Source organism: Hippocampus zosterae, chromosome 2 (genome assembly GCF_025434085.1).
Source record: "Hippocampus zosterae strain Florida chromosome 2, ASM2543408v3, whole genome shotgun sequence".
Lineage (NCBI taxonomy): Eukaryota > Metazoa > Chordata > Actinopteri > Syngnathiformes > Syngnathidae > Hippocampus > Hippocampus zosterae.
This window is the reverse complement of record NC_067452.1, coordinates 32,704,399-32,725,551: the sequence shown is the minus strand read 5'-3', so window position 1 is coordinate 32,725,551 and position 21,153 is coordinate 32,704,399. Positions and strand designations below refer to the sequence as shown.

At 41.2% G+C, this 21,153-nt stretch overlaps 1 protein-coding gene across 3 annotated transcripts in view; it reads right to left on the bottom strand.

Moving 5' to 3' along the window:
* Positions 1-4,325: 4,325 nt before the first annotated feature.
* The window catches only part of LOC127596803 (plexin-A1-like), a 193,560-nt gene continuing 176,732 nt past the window's right edge, over positions 4,326-21,153 (bottom strand). For all 3 annotated transcript variants that reach the window (XM_052059677.1, XM_052059679.1, XM_052059678.1), the window contains exons 22-33: positions 20,952-21,049; positions 19,867-20,025; positions 19,388-19,454; positions 18,324-18,470; positions 17,830-17,989; positions 17,084-17,187; positions 16,884-16,980; positions 14,065-14,255; positions 12,461-12,630; positions 10,623-10,835; positions 8,293-8,443; positions 4,326-7,098 (exon numbers count right to left, since the gene is read on the bottom strand). In XM_052059677.1, coding sequence (XP_051915637.1) covers positions 7,003-7,098; positions 8,293-8,443; positions 10,623-10,835; positions 12,461-12,630; positions 14,065-14,255; positions 16,884-16,980; positions 17,084-17,187; positions 17,830-17,989; positions 18,324-18,470; positions 19,388-19,454; positions 19,867-20,025; positions 20,952-21,049 — 1,653 coding nt within the window. In that variant the 3' untranslated portion in view covers positions 4,326-7,002. The remainder of the gene's footprint in view (positions 7,099-8,292; positions 8,444-10,622; positions 10,836-12,460; positions 12,631-14,064; positions 14,256-16,883; positions 16,981-17,083; positions 17,188-17,829; positions 17,990-18,323; positions 18,471-19,387; positions 19,455-19,866; positions 20,026-20,951; positions 21,050-21,153) is intronic.

Here is a 21,153-nt window from a genome sequence, read left to right as displayed (position 1 = left end):
TAGCTTTGGGAAAAGTCAGACTGATACGGCTTGCTTTCAGCACAAAGAAACTCTCAAGGTTTTATAGAGGGAGTTTGTTTATAAGGTAGATAAGGATCCCTGAACTTCACCGGATCACGCAAACACTTTCTTGAAAGAAAAGATGCAGGTCGGTATTTCAAGGCTGACTCTTAAGGACACAGCTTTTCGGCGTTGTTTGCCCAGTACAGAGAAGATAGGAGTACAGTTGTACTTCTACTTTTTAAGTTAAATAAAGTTTAAATTAATTGGTTCTGGAAGAATTTTCCTAAGGAGAAAAGTTTGTAAGTACAGACGCATTTTCCATGTAAATGCCCTAATCTGTTCCAAGCCCCCCCCAATTCAGACAGAATTGTTTTATAAATCATAAAAATAAATCAAAATATGTAACAAATACATTGTAGTGATGTCTATATACATAATTCACCACCAACTGCAAACGTGTGAATGCAATGTTTCATATGCGTGTCAGAGAGTTCATGATTTGGTAACGGGGTAGAAATAATTGCAGTCCCTTTAAGGACCGCCATGTTTACATGTTTACATGTGTTCCTTGACCACATGTAGTCAAGGAAGTCAAGATGGCGCCCGAGTAGGCAGCCGTCAGCAAGTGCTCTCATGAGCCTTGCTTTTTTTTTTTGTTGTTCTTGTGTTTCTTTTGTCACTTTGTGTTTGTTGTTACGTCGTGTGGACTTGATGTGGACCTTTTTCAGCATTTTTTGGCCACGACATTCATCAAGGAGGAGACTCTGTGCTTGGTGGTTGCGCCTTCTCGGCAGCATGGGTATACCAGCACTGTTTTTGACTGGAGGAATGTCGGCGCCATTTGACTGTCGTTGCTGGATAGTCCCGCGGCGCTTGTGTCTTGCGCCTGTAATGGGCAGCATTTTTCACAGCCCCGCTTTGTTCAGCGGAGAGATCGGTGCTGTTGAACGGTCTGCGGCTGGATGGATGGAGGTCTTGACGAGCCGACGATGAGAAGAAAGGAGCGTTGGCGCAGAGTGCCGATGCGGATTTGGAGCTGGGAGTCGTGGCTTGGAGTTTGAAGCGGATTATGTGGGACAGGAGAAGTGAACTAATCTCTTTTCGTCAATGGACGCTACAGCTTCGTGTTTGCTTTCAAAACTTTGCTTGTAGCAGACGTGTGCACATTTTCAGCATGATGTCTCTGATCCACTGGTGAAAGGACACTTTGATCCTCTCCTCTTTCATCTATAACTGCTTCAGACAACAAAGTGTATGCAGAAAAGTGGTGAAGATTGCACGACTGTCTCTGTCCTATGTGTTGTCTTGTGTCTTGTATTTTTGACTTCAAAATGGCGCCACGAGAGTGGCTGCCTTTCCAGCAGCTCCTATTTTTTTGTTGTTCTACTTCTTCCTTTCATAACTTTGCTGCTGTGAATCTGGAATTTCTCCTTTGCGAGACTAATAAAGGTTTTCTTAATCTTAATCTTATCTCGGTCTCGGTTGGCGCGGGAAGTTTCGCTGCTGTGTGTGCTAATAAAGAAATTACACTCTCTCTGAGTGCGAACGTGAGAAATTGTCGCTTTTTTCACGTTGCTACAATTTCCACAACATGTTACAATTACAGTTGACTGAGTAAATATTATGTACTCAAAACGTACTTCGTGATAATTCCCCTTTTAGGTTCATTAATTCAACCAAATTGTTTTGCAACATGGCATGCGGTTGGTTGAGTCACCCGACTGATCGTTGTGCATTCTCGCTTCTCTTTCATCAGGTGTGTCAGGTTAGGCAGTACAAACAATTGACATTGAAAATGTCCTACAAAAACCTAAATGAAGCTGAAAGAATTAAAAAAAAAATGGTAGACCGATTCTTAACTGGTCCTCAAGGACAAGAAAAGAGGATTACGAAAGACAGGTCAGGTCTATTCAGAATACAGACAAAGTGTCTGTGATATCCAGGTCAGAGTCTCTCTGGAGGTCTGAATCTCTCCCCTTAATATTTTTATAATGGGTTTTTTAATTTTGATTGATGGCTTAGATGTCAAATCAACTTGTTCCCAAGAGGTTGAGGGCCTTTGAATGTTACAATTTCGAACTGGTAATGGACAGCCTTTGAGACGGTCGAGGAGAATGCGACTTCCATTCGAATGTGATGAGAGTTCACTTTTAGTAGATGGGAATCATTTCAGGATCGCGGAAAACAGGACCAAAGATAATGATTGTTCAAGAGTGCGAGAGAGAGACCTGTGCTTTGGTTAGTGTGACGCATGAGAAGATTATTCGCACATAGACAGTGATGTAAAGTGACATTAAATTGAGAACTCTATTCTTAAAACGGAGCTAAATACACTACAGGGAAGGATTTTTGACGGCAAAGCGTGGACATCAAAGTGTTCTTCTTCGGTCTAATCTTCTTCAGTGACCACATTAGCATCACTGTGGGCAAAACAGGCGAGAAATCGAATGCAAGCAGTGCCTTCCTGTGCCAAAATATATTACAGCACGTGGGACAAGTCTCACATTGTGTGCCGTTCTTGGGAACCAAATGCACTTGAGTTAAACCTTAAAACTTTTTCATAGCTTTTCAAAAAAAAAAAAAAGCCACAAAGTCTGAGGGAACAGCAGGGAAGGAAGGATGGTGGCGATACAAACATCCCGACGAGTTAATATTTTGCAAAATTGATTTCATCTGTCCTTCAAGAATGTCTATTTACACAAAATATATCTGAGTAGTAGAACAAGGCTTGGGTATTTACTCGGGTGTGAAACAGCAGCTTGAGTTTAATACTCCTGAAAAGGTATTATATTTTATTTTTTTAAAAATCAATCAATATTTCTGTGCCTGTCTTTTTTTATCTTAAAGTGACAGGACGGAAATCCTTTGCTCCGTTTCAATAATGTCATTTAATCAAAGTGAAGGCAGCACATGAAGAAAAGCTGAAATGAGGGCAGCATAAATGAAGGCATAATGTTTTTTTTTTTAATAACCAGTTTGGAATTTGCTTTCAAGCTTTGTAAAATACATATTTTAGATGAAGCTTGACTATGGAGTTTGATATTTTAGTCTTATTTGGATTTCACACCAACAATGAATGGAATGTACTCGTCTTGAGGTGTTGGATGGCGTTCTACATTTTTCCAAATTTGTTTTTCAAATTCTATTAACTATTAATGTGACAGGATGAGGGATGTGTGAAAGGTTATAAAGAGGTGAAAAATTCTACTTTCTACTTTCAGGAAGCATATGGTCAATAAAATATACCGGTACTGGTCTTTTCTTCCCAAGAATCAGATTTTACCAATTAAAAAAAAAAAAGTAGAAATACCTTCCCAAACCTCTCCTTTATATGCTCAATCTAGGAAGAGGCTCAAAGTTATAGTATATTCTACATACCGACTACCGTAGGCTACACCTAAAACATTTTTCTCCATTCATCACATCTTTTGTCCATGCGAACATGAGCTCACATCACAAATGCAACTGAATGAAAAATGAAGACTCGCTGTGGCCTTCAACGTTCCTCTGTTTCCCACATAACAACACACAAAGGCTATTCAACATCCAGTAAAGGAAAAAAAACTGACTGACTATAGGTACACCTGTGGGGGTTGTTGTTGTTGTTATAGTTGCCCGGTGTGACCGATGAATGACCCTTTGGCACAACTGATGTGTGGAAAATGGTTTGTTACTGGTCACATTATCCATGGAGTCAGACGATCTTTGGGGGAGAGAACTTCGGACATTGTTGTGGAGCCTTTCTAGCTTCTATCACACCTCAACCAGCTGTCCTCCCAGTCCAGAATCGGGACAATACTGTCCTCAAATAAATGTCCTTGCTTCTGAATTACCATACATTATATTCTTGTGATGACAACAGTACTCACTGTTTCTTATCGTTATGACTAACCTAATTTTATCGGATGATTGGAAAACCCCAAAAATGAGTCTCTATCGTTTTACGTTTTCTCTAACCCTAATTTGTAAATGTGTTGTTGGAAATTCTAACGTGTTTTTATGTAATTCAATGGCCGCTATATCCCAATACAGTAATGTACTTTTGCAAAAGTAGAAAACTCCCAGTTTTATCTCTCCTGCCTCAATCGCTGACAGTCTGGGCTCTTGAACAGGAGAAACGATAACTCCGATCCTTTCACTAAAATACAGCGTGAACGAGAACCGCCACATTTTGTAGGCTAGCCCTTTGCTGCAGGTTCCTGAAATATCGGCAAAGGTTATTTTGTACAGAGCCTCATTTTTTTCTTCTTTTTTTTCCCCTTTGACATAGTGAAGGAAACAAAACATGTGGAGAAGCCCTTTGAAATAAGAACAGAAATCCATTGCAGCATTTCTCATTTTCTTCAAAGTCATTTTAAGAACTGTGCCTTTGATCAAGTTATACATTCGGAGGATTTCTCCATTACTTCAAAAATTCATCAGACATGGTTGTTGATGCAGTCTAGTCTTGTGCTCTATTTAGCAAAACAATCACAGGATTTACATTGGCCCACTTTACATCAACGATTACCCTTTTATGTTTTTTTTTTTTGCAAGCATTTTTACCCACCAAAAATAACGAGGCCAATATGTTCTCGGCAAAATTTAGTAGGACAGAAGTTCATCACATTTGAACAGGGCAAATTTCAGCAACATGAATGTCATGGAAAACATGCCGCACTAAATACACGAGAGTTTGATATTCAAAGCAGCATTTTAAGTGATGTGGGTTTTCAATTCATTTAAAGTAACAGTTTTCGAGTCATGACAGCGCTTGCTTGATTTTTCGAATTAAATCCCACTAAATTCTACAGAGAAGAGGCCTCAAGCGAACACTTGCTCGGGAAATGGAAACCCAATTTCTTTTTAAACATCATGAAACCACACAAAGCAAGAGAAAAAGCCTTCAGTCTGTTTAAAAAAATAATAATCACAAAAATAAATAAAATCAAATACAATTTAGAAAGCACAAAGCACATTCACATTTTTAAGAATGGAGTCTTAATGTTAAACTTTTGACTGCAGATTGCAATAGAAGTAAAACTATTACAGAGTTCTCAAACTTTTTCAGCCCATCGAAACAGTTCTGTTTTTTTCCAATCAAATTCTGTGAAATGTTACAGACGAGAGGGGACGCCTCTCAGCCGGTAACGTTTCTACTAAGCAGTACAGTTCAGCTGAGCTCTGGTAAGTAAACCTTGATCAGTCTTGTGTTTCCAATGCAGGGTTGGGGGTGGGGGCTGAAGGCAAAAACTGTTTCAGCTACTGACAGCTGACCCCAACATGTAAGGTTCATTTCCAGCCAGTTCCTGCGACCGAGGTGAGAGGTTAAATCAAGCAAACAATTGTCACTGTACATTGTTTCAGTACAATATTCTGTTGTTTTCTATCAGCCAATCAGCAGTCATCATTGTGTATAGCTCCACCCACTCCTCCCCTTCCAATACCCGCCCCACTCCCCAACATGGCTTTTCTGGGGTGGTTTGTGTAGCACCCATTACAACACAATAAAAGGCATACTTAGAAGTAACTGAACTGAAAAGTACCACAGAAGCTTTCGAAGGCGTGGCCAACACCAGCAGGATTCCCCATAAAGGATTATGACACAAATCTAGTCATTGGCACGATGAGGACAATCTCACCGAAATCAATCGCTCCTTTTACACAGCCTGTTCAAGCCAAGTTGGAACCACCTATTGCCGTTGTCATTCCGTCAATATTCTGACTTGAGACGCCGGAAACCGATGCCCGTGTAAGCGGTGAAATGGTGGGATGAGAATAAACGTGTGAAGTTCCTAACTTCTCCCGCTGCTGCTGTATTGAAAGCACTTGTCAATATCTGAGCTATATCATACATCGCACCAGAGGCATTTTATTGTGTAAACTTGGAACAGTCGGCTCAATGTTTGGCGTGTTTTGTTTTCAAAAGCATGTCGGGACTTTCTGCTTGAGCTTGACTATTTTGCGGGATCCAAATTAGATTCTTCTGAGTTGACTGGCTCAAAAAAAAAAAAAAAAATCCCATAGGTGGCTTTTGGATGAAAACTTCATGAAATATAGAAAGTTTCTGCAATTTATATATCTATTTTTCCATGTACCGGTACCTATTTTTATATGCCTATCATGACAACATTTCAAAACACATTTTATCGAAAGAAAAGAAGTCTCTTTGCACGAAACAACATTCAAAGTAAAACATGGCACATAACATTTTTTCTCACATCGCAGTCAATGTGAATCGCCTTCGTTTCTTTTTTTCACATTTTCTACTTTGAAATATCAAATCCTGTCAAACATATCATTTGTACATTAAATTCAAAACATATCTGTCAATTCAAAAAACAATGTCTGTATTGATGTTGACAGCTATAAATGTGTTCATATATCCTTTGCTCTCTTTTGATTTAGCTTTGTTGTGCAAATTCAGCAGAAACACGAGTGGCACAGCACTAAGGAGAGGAGGCAGATTGGTGGGGATGGAATGAAATGCGACAATGGACTAAAAGCGGGCTTTTAACACGTAAAAAATAAAACAGGTTGGACTAGAACGACTCCTTAGGTTTGGAGTTTTTAATCGGTACCAGAAGAAGAGTTTTCCCACAGCAAAGGTTCTTCCTCCTCTTTGTCCACCCTGACGAGGAGTCACACCGGTTCTGCCTGACCTTCCACCGGAAAATGGCAGCAGGATAGGAAAATCCCAAATTGGGATCAAGTTCCTGGTTTCTTTTGTCTTACGGTTTAAGCCTGTTGAATTTGCACCTCGGTCATGGTCCTGATTGCGTCCATAGAAGTCAATCACTGTCCTCTGCGACAATCTGTTCAATTTGGTTGTTCCAGGCTTGGTTTGCAGCTCAGTGAAAAAAAAGAAAAAAGGAATCGATTCATTCCAACCTTCGCTGTCTCTTCATGACCTTTTAAATTCCTGTCATTTGTAGTTCGGATTCCTCTTGTCCGGGAGCGCAAATGTATCTTTAGAAGGTTTCTTGCCCGGCGATCCAAGCTGAGTGCTCGCTTTAACCCTCAGCTAGCTAATGCCATTGTGTCAATGACCTGCTCCAACTTGCCGCGTAGCCGCTGCCTTCGCGACTGCTCGTCTTTCTGTAACGCTGACAGGATCTGCACCCAAACGATGAAGAGAGACAAAATATAGTCGTCATCATTTGACGTTCGACGGTTTTCTTCCATTCTTATCCAGATATCAGACAAGCGTAGCATTACACTACTTGACACAGTTGGGCCTGTTGATAGAAAAGGTTACTTTTCTTCCGCACATTTTTCTCACTTTTTCTCCGTTTAAAAAAAATGCCATCTGTTCAGAAAATATCTATAAATAATAAATATCTATAACGAATATTCTTAACCGAGGCACGAGCAAAACCATGTGCTAATGCTAACTTTAGGTTGCCTGCTGATGATTACGTTTTGAAAACTGATGTTGTTGAGGCTGTCGAGAGAAAGGGTTACGTTTTTCTCACCCCCTTACTTTTTCTCCATTTAAAAACGCCACCTGCTCAGAAAATATAACGAACATTCTTAACCGAGGCATGAGCAAAGCCATGGGCTAATGCTAATTTTAGGATCCCTGCTAATGATTACGTTTGAAACTGATGTTAACAACTTGCCTGATGAATAAGGGTGATTTGGGGATGCATATGCGTCATTCTGCATCTACATTCATGTCATTATGTGGAACATACTCTTAAAGACATCTCGAGTGGAGATTCAGCTACCTTCATCGTGATAATAGACTGTAATGAAGGGGAGCACATGGTTTGAATGGAGCCAGCTGCAAGCAGCCAAACATAACTACAGTGATACAGCTTCAATAGAGGGGATGGAGAGGAAGGAAGGAGATTAAGGGGAGGCTGCAACTTCGCATCTTTCATCGCAAAACTGCGATAAAGTGGAGGACATCAAAGGTTGATGAGAATATATGTAACTGCCCGTCACGAGGTACAGGAGGCGAGTAAAAGAGTGCTCAAACTGCAGTGATACACGGCAGACTAAATAACGACACAGAGACAATCAGAAGAGGACATGAGCGATTCAAGCAACAATAACAAAAAAAAAATACTTTGGATGGAAAACTATTGCTAACAGTGCTATCAAATGTAGCCTTGCGTGTGTCTCAATCTGACTCCTTTCACCCGATAAATGAGATATCCGAAGCTCCGCGGGATTAATAAAGTGTTATTTTAACAGGCGTTGCATGGGAATTATGAGAAAACCGCCAAGACGGTCGCGATGAAGACAGCCCGTGGATTTGAATGGAAATGTCTTCAATTGAAATATAATACAGTGGAAGCTCACCTCGTCTTTGTATTTGATGATGTAAGAGTACATCTCGTGTAGCGCAGACATGCTGTTGAACTGGCTGAGGTGCAGGCGGGACTGCTCTGCAAGGTAGGCACTCATGTCCTGATCGCTGATGGCGGGCATACGGGAGATATCGGAGTAATACCTGGAGGATGGGATCAGCACAGTCAGGGCCTCATTTCTGTCATCTGCATTTTCATTTTGCTCAAGAGATAGCAGAGGAAGAAAAATAAAAGTAACTTTGTCGTGTTTAGGTTGCCGAAGTGCAATTCAATGATTTCAGGGGATATGCAGCAGGCTGAGATAAAGAGAGAAAAACCACAAAGCCAAATTTGCCCCTATAAGTGGGGAAAAAAACATTACCATACATGATTGGATTTTAGATACTACAATTACGCCCAAGGCTATTCACACCCTGGACAAAAGCTGAGTTGATGTTGCAAAGGAAGAAAATAAATTGTGTTCAACTGAATTCAGAGACTCCAGAGAACTTTGCTGTGGCTTTAGTTTGGATATTCATTCATTTATTTTCCGATCCGCATTGTCCTCACAAGGGTCGCGGGAGGTGCTGGAGCCTATCCCAGATGTCTTTGGGTAGTTAGCGGGGGACACCCTGAGCCGGTGGCTGGCCAATCACAGGGCACACAGAGACGAACAACTATCCGCGCTCACACTCACACCTAGGGACAATTGAGAGTGTTCAATCCGCCTGCCATGCATGCTTTCGGAATGTGGGAGGAAACCGGGGTACCCGGAGAAAACCCACACAGGCCCAGGGAGAACATGCAAACTCCACACAGGGAAGCCGGAGCTGGAATTGAACCTGGTAGCTCTGCACTGTGAGGTCGGGAATTGAACCCGGAACTTCTGCACTGTTCGGTCGACACGCTAACCACTGGACCGAGCCACTCATAGTAAGGATATTTTCTGTTGTATTCTACGGGGTGCATTGTGTTTTGTTTTGTGGGTTTATTTCACAATAACGTCATTTGTGATTAAAAAAAAACAAAACAAAACAAACAAAACCAAAACTGCGAATGAAATTAATGATAGGCATGTGTTTCTACTACTACCATACTCAAATATCGCTTCTTATAAATTTAGCACACATCCACCCACCCATCCATCTATCCATTTTCTGATCCGCTTATCCTCATAAGGGTCGCGGGGTGTGCTGGAGCCTATCCTAGCTGTCTTCAAGCAGAAGGCGAGGGACACCCTGAAATGGTTGCCAGCCAATCGCAGGGCGCACATAGACGAATAATCCGCACTCACACTCACACCTTGAGACAATTTAGAGTGTTCCATTAACCTGCCAGGCATGTTTTTGGAATGTGGGAGGAAACCGGAGCACCCGGAGAAAACCCACGCAGGCACGGGGAGAACATGCAAACTCTATGTGCAGAATCAAAGTTTCCATTATGTATCGCTCAAGGTCTGCTCCATAGCAAGAGAAACAGTTCAGCTACAGCCAATTAACCTGCACCACCAAGGTCTTACCTCATGTCTGCATGACTTGGCTGTGTGTCTATGCTTTAATGGTCTTACTGTTTATTGTGCATGTTAAATTGCTCCATGTACAGCACTTTGTATGCAGCGATGGCTGTTTGAAAGTGCTCTATAAATACTGTTGACTTGACTTGACTTGACTTGTAATTCTGTCATTCACTTCATAACCATGACCAACGATACTGTTAATGCGGTAGCTGGGCATCAGGAGGTTGACTTGATGGTGCTAAAAGTATTGAACCACCAGCACAGTACTTCACACTGTCTCGCCTGGAGTTAAGGAGGAAGCAGCCTTGAAAAGCTACTTAGAGATTAATAGACTCACCCATGAAAGGCAACTACAGCAAGCATCAGTGGTGCATAACTTATCTGGAGCTGAGTAACATTTCGATGCTGAATAAAAGATGAAGGGGTGAAACAGGGGCTGTTTTCAGTGCGCGGTGAATAATGTCACAGTTGCAACAAATCCTCCAATCACCTGTGTCGTTTTGCATCTCCGCTTGATGAGTAGGATCAAGAAAAAATAAATCAGAGGGAATTGGCCCTTTGCATATTGTATCTTAATGAGCCGGGATGCAAGATGCTGATTTGAAAAGATGCAAGAAAGCAGAAAATTGTTTTGCGATTTATTCTAGCCGACGTTGTACTCTGACTTCGAGCGACCTGTTTGCACTTCCCCAAACAAACAAGTGCAGCTCTTTGAGGAATATTTTTCTCTCAGCCAACACCTCACATTCAACCTTTCACTCGGGTGGCACATGGTTTTATATTGCAGCTTTCATACTCGATTTGACCGAATGCAATTAAAGAGTTACCTTTCTACCCAATTCTTATAGTTGGGGATGTCTTTAGCGTAGAGGAGCTTGTTGGATGGTGAGTCTTTCCCCAGCTTGTGTTCGGATGTTGAACAGGAGTCCATGAAGGTCTGGGCCACCACAGACAGACAAGCATCCGTGATGCTGTTCTTTTGGATGTCAAATACAAATTGGGGGTTCTTGATCACATTCACCCAGAATCGCAGAGGGAGGCTGCAAGGGGAAAAAAATTGCCAAAGATGATTTTATGATGATTTTCTAACCTTTTCATGCACAAATAAGGATCACCTTCATCATCTTCCGGCATGAAAAAAATGGCAGTGGATGGCAACACCCACAAGGGTTCATTGTCGTGATTGATGCACAACTGTGACATTAAGATCAATTAATATAAGAGAAAACCACATTTGAAGAGCTGTCCACTCTAATAACCGCTGTCCTCCCAAAGTGTTGAGTGATGTGACTTAGTTGGTGAACATTTATTTTGACACCGTATTTTTTTTTCATATGCAATACAGTTTAATGCAACCATTAATATTGTTTTCTTTTGTCGTCTGTTTAGGCTATGCAAATGTTCTGTGCAGAAATATTACCGTTGCTAACCAGAATATGCAATACTTTTCACGACTAAAACCAAACAGCATTGCGATGGTATCTTAATGTTGGTCATGACGGTGGTACCGTATTTTCTGGACTAAAAGTTTTTTTTTCAGAGTTTGGCCGGGGATGCGACTTATGTGTGAAAATTATTCACACGTAATATCATTTCACGTTACATTCAAATTAAAGCGTAAGAGGGCGCTCTAGGCCTGTGTTGAAACTTTCCACATTGGCGGTAACTGATAAAGACAATTGACGATGACTCCGACGTAAGCAACGAAGAAGAGGAAGCACCACATCTTCTACTTCCGGAGTTGGCGGAGTTGTTTCCAAGGGACACAGAGGAACAAGATTTCATAGGATTTAGTGATTAGGAGTGAAACCAGTTTTTGGTATACTTGTTAGAATGTTCTTTATGCTACAGTTATATAAATAACTCCTAGTATGTTACGTGAACATACCAGGCACGTTCTCAGTTTGTTGTTCATGCGTCATGTAACGTTAGCACATCGCACACTTATTCAGCCTGTTTTTATTTTTGTTTCTAGATGACATGTCTGTACTTCTTGTTGAATTTTATCAAATAAATTTCCCCTCCAAATGTGACCTATACTCCAGTGTGACTCGTATGTTTTTTTCTTCTTTATTATGCATTTTACAATTTATACTCAGGAGCGACTAATAGTCCGGAAATACGGCATCTGGAGAGCTCAGTATATTTTAGGTGGTGCTTGGGGTATGAAAATCGAGAACTACTGAGCTAACTGCCATATTGTGCACTCAATTTATTTTTTAATCACTTGCCTTCGTGAATCAACATTTAATTCCACTCAAATGAGGAAATTCTTAACCATCACATAGTCCTCACTTTGATTAAGATACCCAAACTGTAGCTCATGAATCCAGAGATAACCTGTTGCAGCACCAGTTCAATTAATTATCTTTAAGAAAGAAGTAGTAAATATTACAAGCGCTCAAGTACAAAGCGTCGGTAATATTATCCAGTAAAAAGCAACATTTCTCGCAATTTTCAGTGCTCCTCATATTTATGGTGTAGAACGTTCACAGAAATGGTGTGCTGTTGTTTATACACGACATTCTTTCACTTAACTCATTCAGTACCAGCCAATTCTGGACCAAGTCTGAAAAGACGTTTAAAAACGTCTTTGGGAGTGAATGAGTTAAATGCAAAATTGCTGCTGGTTTAGGAATAACGTAATTTAAAAAAAAAAGTTTACCAGTTGCTCTTCCAGGTGTGTCGTACATCGTAATCTGTGATGGAGTGTTTGTCTGCCTGTTCATCCAGGAAGTCAAACATGTATTTAATCGCCAGTGGCAAGGCGCTGCCCCTGTGGGCCGTGCTGAAGATGGTCTCAAAAAGGTCATCCACAAACTTCTGTAACGTTCCCTGAATAGGAAAGAAGAGTCAAAACTCCGAGCAGCTATGAAAACCGATAATGCATAAAGATGAGTTGAGAACCGGTGTCATAAAGTTTGACTGCCCATCATGCATGACCAACTCTTCCGCCTCACAACAATCCAACATCTCATGACTTTTTTTTTTTGGTAGCGGCATTCCAAACACATCTTTTTTGTTTCTTTTTATGAGCGCCACAGCCCAGCTTTGATTTGAACACTAAACCAATAAAGGCAAAAAGAAATTGGCAAATGATTTTCAGAGAATACGAGAATTTGGGGACATGATATAAGTGATGTTTTATGGTCCCTGCTGACTTCAGAGACACGTTTCCTCAAGCGTGAACGAACTGAGGCAAGGCACATCATTCTCCTTTTCAAAAATGGAAATCATTTGATCATTTTGACTCAGCATGACTTAGATTTGTTCTTGGTTTTACTGTTTGGTGCTTTCTACCGCCTTTATTACCAATTTGTCTTACTGTTTATTGTGCATGTTAAATTGCTCCATGTACAGCACTTTGTATGCAGCAATGGTTGTTTGAAAGTGCTCTAGAAATACTGTTGACTTGACTTGATCAGTAAGCCTTTTAACTGGCGGTGTCTTGGGCTGCATTTACACAGCAGGCTTCCAGTGCCACACGTCCATTTTGGTGCCTGAATTGTTCCCAATCTGTTACGGCAATGAACGATGAAAAAAAACTCTCCAAAAAATGCATAATTGGATATTTTCAAGCTCATACTGTTTTTTGTGGTTGACAACGAGATTTGAATAGGACATTTAGCGATGTGATTAATACAGATCAACAAGATACAAACACATTCTTTCCCAAATAGGACTTTTGTGGTAAATCAAAACCACGAGCAAAAAATAACAAATTAAATAAAACAAAAAAGCAGCAAAATATTGTTGAGGTTAACCGTCTTGCGAAGGGCTGGAAATGTTCAGCGGAAACTAAACAGTATGTAATTTAATTTGTTTGCATATTCTTTTTTTTGTGTGTTTTTCATTTTCTCGCTAAATTTTAAATACACAATTGTGTATTTTGATCTCTTGAAAGTAGATGTGTAAATTTAGCTTTCCGCTAGACTCATATGTGTAGTTTGTTTTGAAAAAGCTTACTTTTTCCACAGCTGGGCCAAATCCCACAGCCACACGAGAGCATAGGTGTCTAACTACGGTCCTAGAGGGCCGTTTTTTTGCATGTTCTCCATTTCGCCCTTTTGCAACACGCCTGATTAAAATGATCAGCTCATCAGCAAGCTCCGCAGAAGCATGATAACGATCCTGCTCATTTGAATGAGTTGCAACCGGGAGATATGGAAAACGTGCAGCACAGCGGCCCTCAAGGACCGCAGTACCTGAGACTAGAACCGCAACAAAATGAGCTTTGCAAAAACTCTACTCCTCTCTGCCGTCACTTACTTTTGTAGCCAAGAGCCTGGTCAGGTAGATCTCCGACACCATCTTGCTGCCCCGGTCGCCCTCCCTTTGGTCCGAATGATCGTGGTTCTTCACCAGATGCCACAATTTAGTTCCACTCTCCAGGTCAGGGGTGATCATGGGTGTTCGGGATCGAAGGCTGTCTGGACTACTTGCTGTTCTCAGCATGCTCTCTGGAGTCGCAAATGCAAGTACACGGGACACGAGGGAATTGACATTGATTCCACTTCATTCTTTTACTTTCATATTTATGCCTAAAGGTTTTAAAGAGAAAAGATGACTGTTCCCTGATAGGTAGTTTGAACTGCACCCAAAAAAGCAGAATGGTTTAGTTTCCTCTTCTTTTTATAGTACGGCACTCTCCCTTCCTCGTTGTCTGTCCTCTGTGTGTGTTTTATTATTCATGGCAAGGGTGTCAAAATTGATTAGCACTAAGCAAGGAGATGCGTATCTGCGACTGTACTGTTTCGAAAGATAGCGAAGACGACGGTAATGGAGAGGTGACGTGCACACAGGAGAGATGACAATCTGCAGCGGATACTGCTGTGATCCTGTATCGGAGAGAAAAGGATGAGGACAGATGAATGGGAATGCTGGAGATGAGAAGGAAATGTATGTTGGAGAGGTAGGGGGTGAAAAGGAGAGTAATAGCAGGGCACAGGCTCAAAACGAGATGAATGCTTACTGTGGAGTGCTGTCTGTTGTTCTTTCTGTCAGCAGGGCGCACAGACTTTAATTCCAAACCCATCACGAGCCACATTCATACAACACACCCCCAGAACATAAAGCAAACTCCCCGCCCTCCTACATCATCACCATTAAATAGAAAATACTTAATACATGGGCACATGATTACGCCTGCCAGTGAGGACGCATTTTCAGCAGTGGTTTATTATATTATTTAAATTGTAACTCACTGCGAACTCTGGGATACTTTGTTGTGAAATATATGCATGATAAAGAAGTCCAAATAGTAGGACGTATTCATCTTGACTATTTGCATGAATGCTTCATAATTCTACTGTGGAGGTCATTCTGCTGAGTTAACATGTGGACAGGGGGAGGGGGGGGGGGTCGGGGCAGTCTCGTTCTTATTCACATATCATCAATGACCTCGCCTTTAATGAGATATAATATGACAATAGATATTGACCTATTTTTCGCACAACGTTCTCGTCCGTTAAGATGATTTCAGCCGAAAGTGGAGCTCTCAATTCTGATATCACGACTGTCTGCAGACTGGTTGGGCGAACTCCCGTGCACCCTCGAGGACACTGCCAAGTAGTGATGGAGAAGTGAAGCTTCATGAAGCACTTAGTTTTTGACTCCACTAGATCAGAGGTCCCCAACCCCCGGGCTGCGGACTGGTACTGTTCCGTGGGTCATTTGGTACCGGGGCGCACAGAAAGAATAAATAAGTTTACTTAAGTTACTTAAGTTTTATTCATTTCGGAATCTGTTTTATTTTGAAAATTTACCGGACTCTCTGTTACGTCCGTCTCCAGTATGAAGAGACGGTCACGTGAAATGAAACCCAGGAGCAAGCTGGTTCTTGCTTTTCATGCACTTTGTATTTGCCATGTATCTTATTTGAAGGCACGTTTAACTGTTACCATAGCGACCAGAGAGTGTTGCGGTCAGATAGGGCATTCCTCGTGCTATAATTTTTATTATTACCTGTATGTTTAGAAAATACCACAGTTTTCATGCAGGTCATATCATATTATTTTGTTGTATTTATCCGCCAAACCTTAAAGGCCGGTCTCTGAAATATTGTCTGACATTAAAAAGGTTGGGGACTGCTGCTCTAGATGGCACTTTTGGTTTCAATATACAGTGAGTGATACAATTTGAATACATTTCCAATGCACAAACCTTTATATTTAGACCAAGAGCACCATCTAGAAGAGTCAAAAATGATCACAAGTGCTTCATGAAGCTTCATTTTCAAATCACAAGTGAATAGACCTTACCAGGGAGGATGAGGAGTGTGATCCCTCTGTAGCTGGAACACAATCTCCGGTTCCGCTTCTTAAAAAGAGGGACTCCACCCCGGTTGGACAATTCACAGGCACTGTCGATGAGGCGTGGTGTGTCAACCAGGACAGCCCCACAACATCCAAAGCCTTGAGAATCTCTGGGCGGATCTCATTCAGCCCCCCCCCCCCCCGGGGGCTTTAGCAAGTTTAAACTCAAAAGCAAAACATTTTGAAGTTTTAAAAGCTAAAACAGTGGCAGGCAGCCACCATCTTACAGAACATTAGTGGTTGTCTGCCGTTTTACTTTCCTGTTCAATAGATGACATTTTCAAATAAGGATTTTGCAGTATTTTTCCTTTCCAGAAAATGATTTGGAAATCTTCGACGTCCACACGAATAACGGTTCGGTATTTTGTGTGCTAGTTTAAATCTACTGTACTTCAACCATGCTTTCAGTTTTACCAGACAGTAACTATCTATCCCTTTATCTGTTCTTTAAACCATTTCATTTTTTTCCACCGTATTGATGTGGAGTTTCTGTCCGTCATTGGCTGTCACTCATCCTCACTTGCTTTCATTTCTTTGTCAGCTAGGTATTGAGGTGTCTTCTTTTATACCTCTCATTTACAGACTGCTTGGAAATAGCCGTTAAACAGCCTTGGCCTGAGGTGATGGCGCTGGATAAAAAAAAAAGGATTGCCATAGACTGAGAGGAAAAAGAAGAATGGGGGCTATGATTGCAGCCATCATAAACAGAGGCAGCCGAGGAGAGAGATGGGCTGGAGTGAGAGATGGCGATCAAGTCAATAAGAAGGCGACTACCGTATCTGCTGAGGCTCTTGGTGAAGGTCGATGAGTTGGAGATGTTATAGGCTGAGTTCTGCTTTGGCACCAGTGCGATCACTGAGCCATCTGTAACCTACACATTAAATGGAAGCACCAAAACGTTATCACTCCTCAGGGCAAACCTGCATTGATGCGTTTTTTTGTTTTGTTTTTGGCCCACATTTATGCTTGTGTACCTGATAGTGAGCCAGAGTGTTGAGTCTTTTCCAGTCATTGTCTATTTTTGTTGTGACGTCTTCATCCTGCAGAATAATTCGGGCAATTCGACCTTGGCGCCATTCTTCAGATGGAGGGGATAAATGTTTTTTTTTTGGAACCGAAATGGAATAAAGTATCGGAGTTAGGACAAAGTTTCGACGTTGAGTTTTGTGACAAAGACCTTTAAATCTAAATATTGGACGTCTACCTTCATTATGTACACAAGTATGAGGGCTTGGGGGTCTTGCAGGGCAATTACTGGATGCGTCGGATGCATGTCAAAGCCGATTATGTCATTATGGAGGTTGCGACTATTTAAAGGGGCCTGTGCATTCAGCATGTAATAAATAACTACGAAATTTGGCATCAAAGCTGGGAAAGTGCATTAACATTTGAGGTATATACAAAAACATTTTAAAAAGCATGCAATACTAAGCTGTAATGTACATCACAAGCTTTTTACATTGGTTATGAGAGTTGCAATCTTTCAATTATTACATGATTCTATCCAAAGAGGAAAAAAAGAGTGTCCCTGTAAGTAAACATGATCAGCAGATTTTGGCCAAGCTAGATAAGCAAGCTAAGAGAGGAAACAATTTTCTTGCTTGGATTTCAGACCTTTACAGCCATGCGGTCTCACCCTTGGGATCTTTTGGAGGAAAAACAACAAGCAGTGCACATCTCGTGTAATTACTGAGTGCATCATTTGCTCTTGTGTCCTTACCCAAGTCCATATCGGAAGCCTTGGTTCTGAGAGAGTAGGGGCTGCCCTTGTAGACGGCATCGAGCAGCTTCTCTTTGACCTGAGTGACGGTGTCACAGTTGAGACACTTAACGGTCACCTCCGTGGCATTTTCGTTCTCTGGGTTCACACAGTGCAACGTCTGACAGATAAAACAAAGGAGCGTGGAAACAGTCACATGGATGTATTAAAAAAAGCAACAACAACAACTTCAAAATCATGTGGATGTTCGCTCGATTGGAGGCGGCGGGGGACAGATAAGTGTTACAGTTGTTAAGGCGACCGTAAATCACCTCATTTCGCATTTTAATAACATTGGTGGTGCAGCAAGGACCTCTCACATGTTTAGAAACTGTTTGGAGTTCATGAGAATGAAAAAAAATGTCATCATCAAATTAACCAAATGCATTTTAAGTTGGTTTATCCGTCCATTTTCAACACCGCTTATCCAGGACCGGCACGTTAAGTTTACTGACCAGCGTTTTGTAGTCAATCTGTTGCCTGATGAGCTTGTCCTCGCTAAGAGAATAACGAGCCTCTCCCGTGATGGCATCTATCGGCCCTTTCTCCATCTGTTGCTTGATGGCACAGTGAAGCATGAAAAGAGGCTCGCCCGCACACTCCTGGTCAAGGGGAGCACACAGATAAAGAGAATGCTTCATATAGAGCATTGGTTACCAAACTACGGCCCGTGGGCCAGATCTGGCTTGCCTCCACATTTGGTCCGGCCCCCCTGAACAATACCAGAGTATTTTGATTTATTTTTAATCCATGTGTATTTGTATCATGTAATAAAATGTTCCTTAGTTCTGAACTATTTTCATTATTAACTAAACACATATAACGTGTCATTTGTTTTCATCCTTTTGCGGTCTGAACACTTATCTGGCAAGCCCAGAAAAAAAAATCATAAACCCACCCCAAGAGGACGTAATCGTGCCGAAAAGGTTAGGTCAGAGAAAAATTGATTCATGATAGTCAACCCAAAGTGGACAAAAAAAAATGCATAAAAATATGAAACAAATCACAATCAATGAGAGTTGTGCATAATGTAAAAAACAAAGAATAGAGTTAAGAATAAAAATGATGGTCATTTAACTTTTAACTGCGTCTTCATCATCGTTTTTTTGCCCTCTTTAGTTCATGTTCTCTCTCGGAACTGGTTTTTGCCTTGCGTTTTCTAAAGAACCAATTCCAGGTACGTTTGCTTTGGTTGGCTTTTAACAACCCTCCGAAAATGTCCAAGGCAAACATAAGCATAGGGAGCGATCGCTCGACTTGTGAACACTTTCTCTGGGTGATTGACATTCACGTAAAACTTGATAGAGAGGAAAAAAGTTAATCTATGCTGCATGTCATACGTAAGCATATTTGACAATAAAGATGACCTTGACCTTGAAATATGCCGGCAACAGGTAGTGGCCTTTCGGCTATGAGGGTGAAATTAGAGCGCAAACCACTGAAAGTGCAACAATTTTAATCTGCAATACTGGACTGCAAAAAAACAAACAAACAAACAGACAAAAGTTGTTGGCCTTACCTTAAGGAACTTATACAAAAGGAACGTAAACCAGTTGGTCAGCATTTTCTCAGCAACAGACTCCGTTCTGTTACACACACACAAAAGAACATATTATGCAAATAAATACCTTTATTGCCATAAGCAAGAAGCATTAAGCATGTTTGTACATTACATTCTTATTTTGGGAGGGCTGTGAAAGGAGGAAATTAAGTATACCACAATGACAAACACAATGAACATTGCATGTTTTATGTGCAGTAAAAAAATAGATATATATAAAAAAAATAACTCAGCAGCGGTGAATGGATGGACGATATATTCACTCCAATTGGTTGGACATTTCCTAGAGGTCTGTTTTTTTTTAAATTATTGTTTTTTTTTTTGCACGGGACATGGTGCAATCTTACTGAGGGAGAATCTCATTTTTGTCCCTTTTTTCCCCTCACAATCTTCCATTGTCACAACCTATCCAGTTCATGGTGCTTTGTCTTCCTCACCTCCTGAGAAGCAGCTTGGGATGGTTTTTACTCTCCAAGTTTCTGTCAATCAGGTCGGACAAAAGCTGCTTCAGGACTCCCGTCGCATACTCCATTTCCCCCTGCAAGGCCGTCATGATCAAGGACGCCACATTCCCTCGGTCCCGCATTGAAAACGACCTGGAAATCCATTTTGAGTGTGAAGTCAACGCAAGGCAACTTTATTTATAGAGTACATTTCATACACAGGGCAACTCAATGTACTTCATTTATCATGTTATATACACTACTAGCTGGTTCGCCGCCCTCCGGGCGGCTCATCAGCTAGTTCCTGCCGAAGGCTGGTAAGGTGGGCCTTCGGCCCACAAAAGTGTTGTTGCTTGGTTCAACTTTTTGTTCATCTTCATTGCTTATCGCGAAAATAAAGAGATGTTTAGCTCTACTAAATAACTAACAATTTTATTGCAATGCTTGTGGGTAGAAAACATTTTTTCGCTAAGATGCCAGCGCGATCGTAGTGAGTCACTGCCTGAGCGTCGCAGTGGCGGCGCGCAGCGGCGCGGTGAAGTAGGTACGTTTTGAAAAGGGACAGACGGAAGGACAGACCGCGTGTGGGACGACGCGCAATATATATATAGATTTAACAAATGGTTTTGCCTATCATGCAAGTTAATTCATTTCAACAGTCATTAAGTTTCTAATTCACAACTTTATTCAAATAGAAGTCTTTATCCAATGTTGTTCAAATCCTTTCCCTCGATTTTTATTCCCTGTCCTTGAGAGCAGGCCATTATTGCCATCGTGACCGAATTGTGCTTCGAACATCTCAAGTCTATGGCTTCAAAATTTGAAGGAGCAGTTACGACAGAGCCATAAAATATCGTATTTTGTAACTGCAAGAGAAACATTGTAGGACGCCGAGTAAGAAAGTTCAAAAATTTGACGAGTTCAGCCACAAATGTGATGACAGTGTTCATGTGCCGAAACATTAATGTTTCATTGACTTTATTAAAGACCAACTTCGTCGTCATCTTCACGCACCAGAGTACTCCTTTGAATAAGAAATATGAAATAAATGAAGAAATAGTAAAAACAAGTCCACAGACCTCTGTGCTTCCAGCGTTCTTATGAATGTCAAAAGGAAGTGCTTCTTTGTGAGCAGCTGGCCAAATAAAGTCAGGGCCTTTTCAACATTTGCCTGCACCTGAAGAAAAAAAGAAAAGCTGATTCACGCCAGGAATAATAGCAGAAAAGAGCAACGGGAACACAGAAGCATTTATGTCATTTCTTTTCCGTGTCAAAGATTTT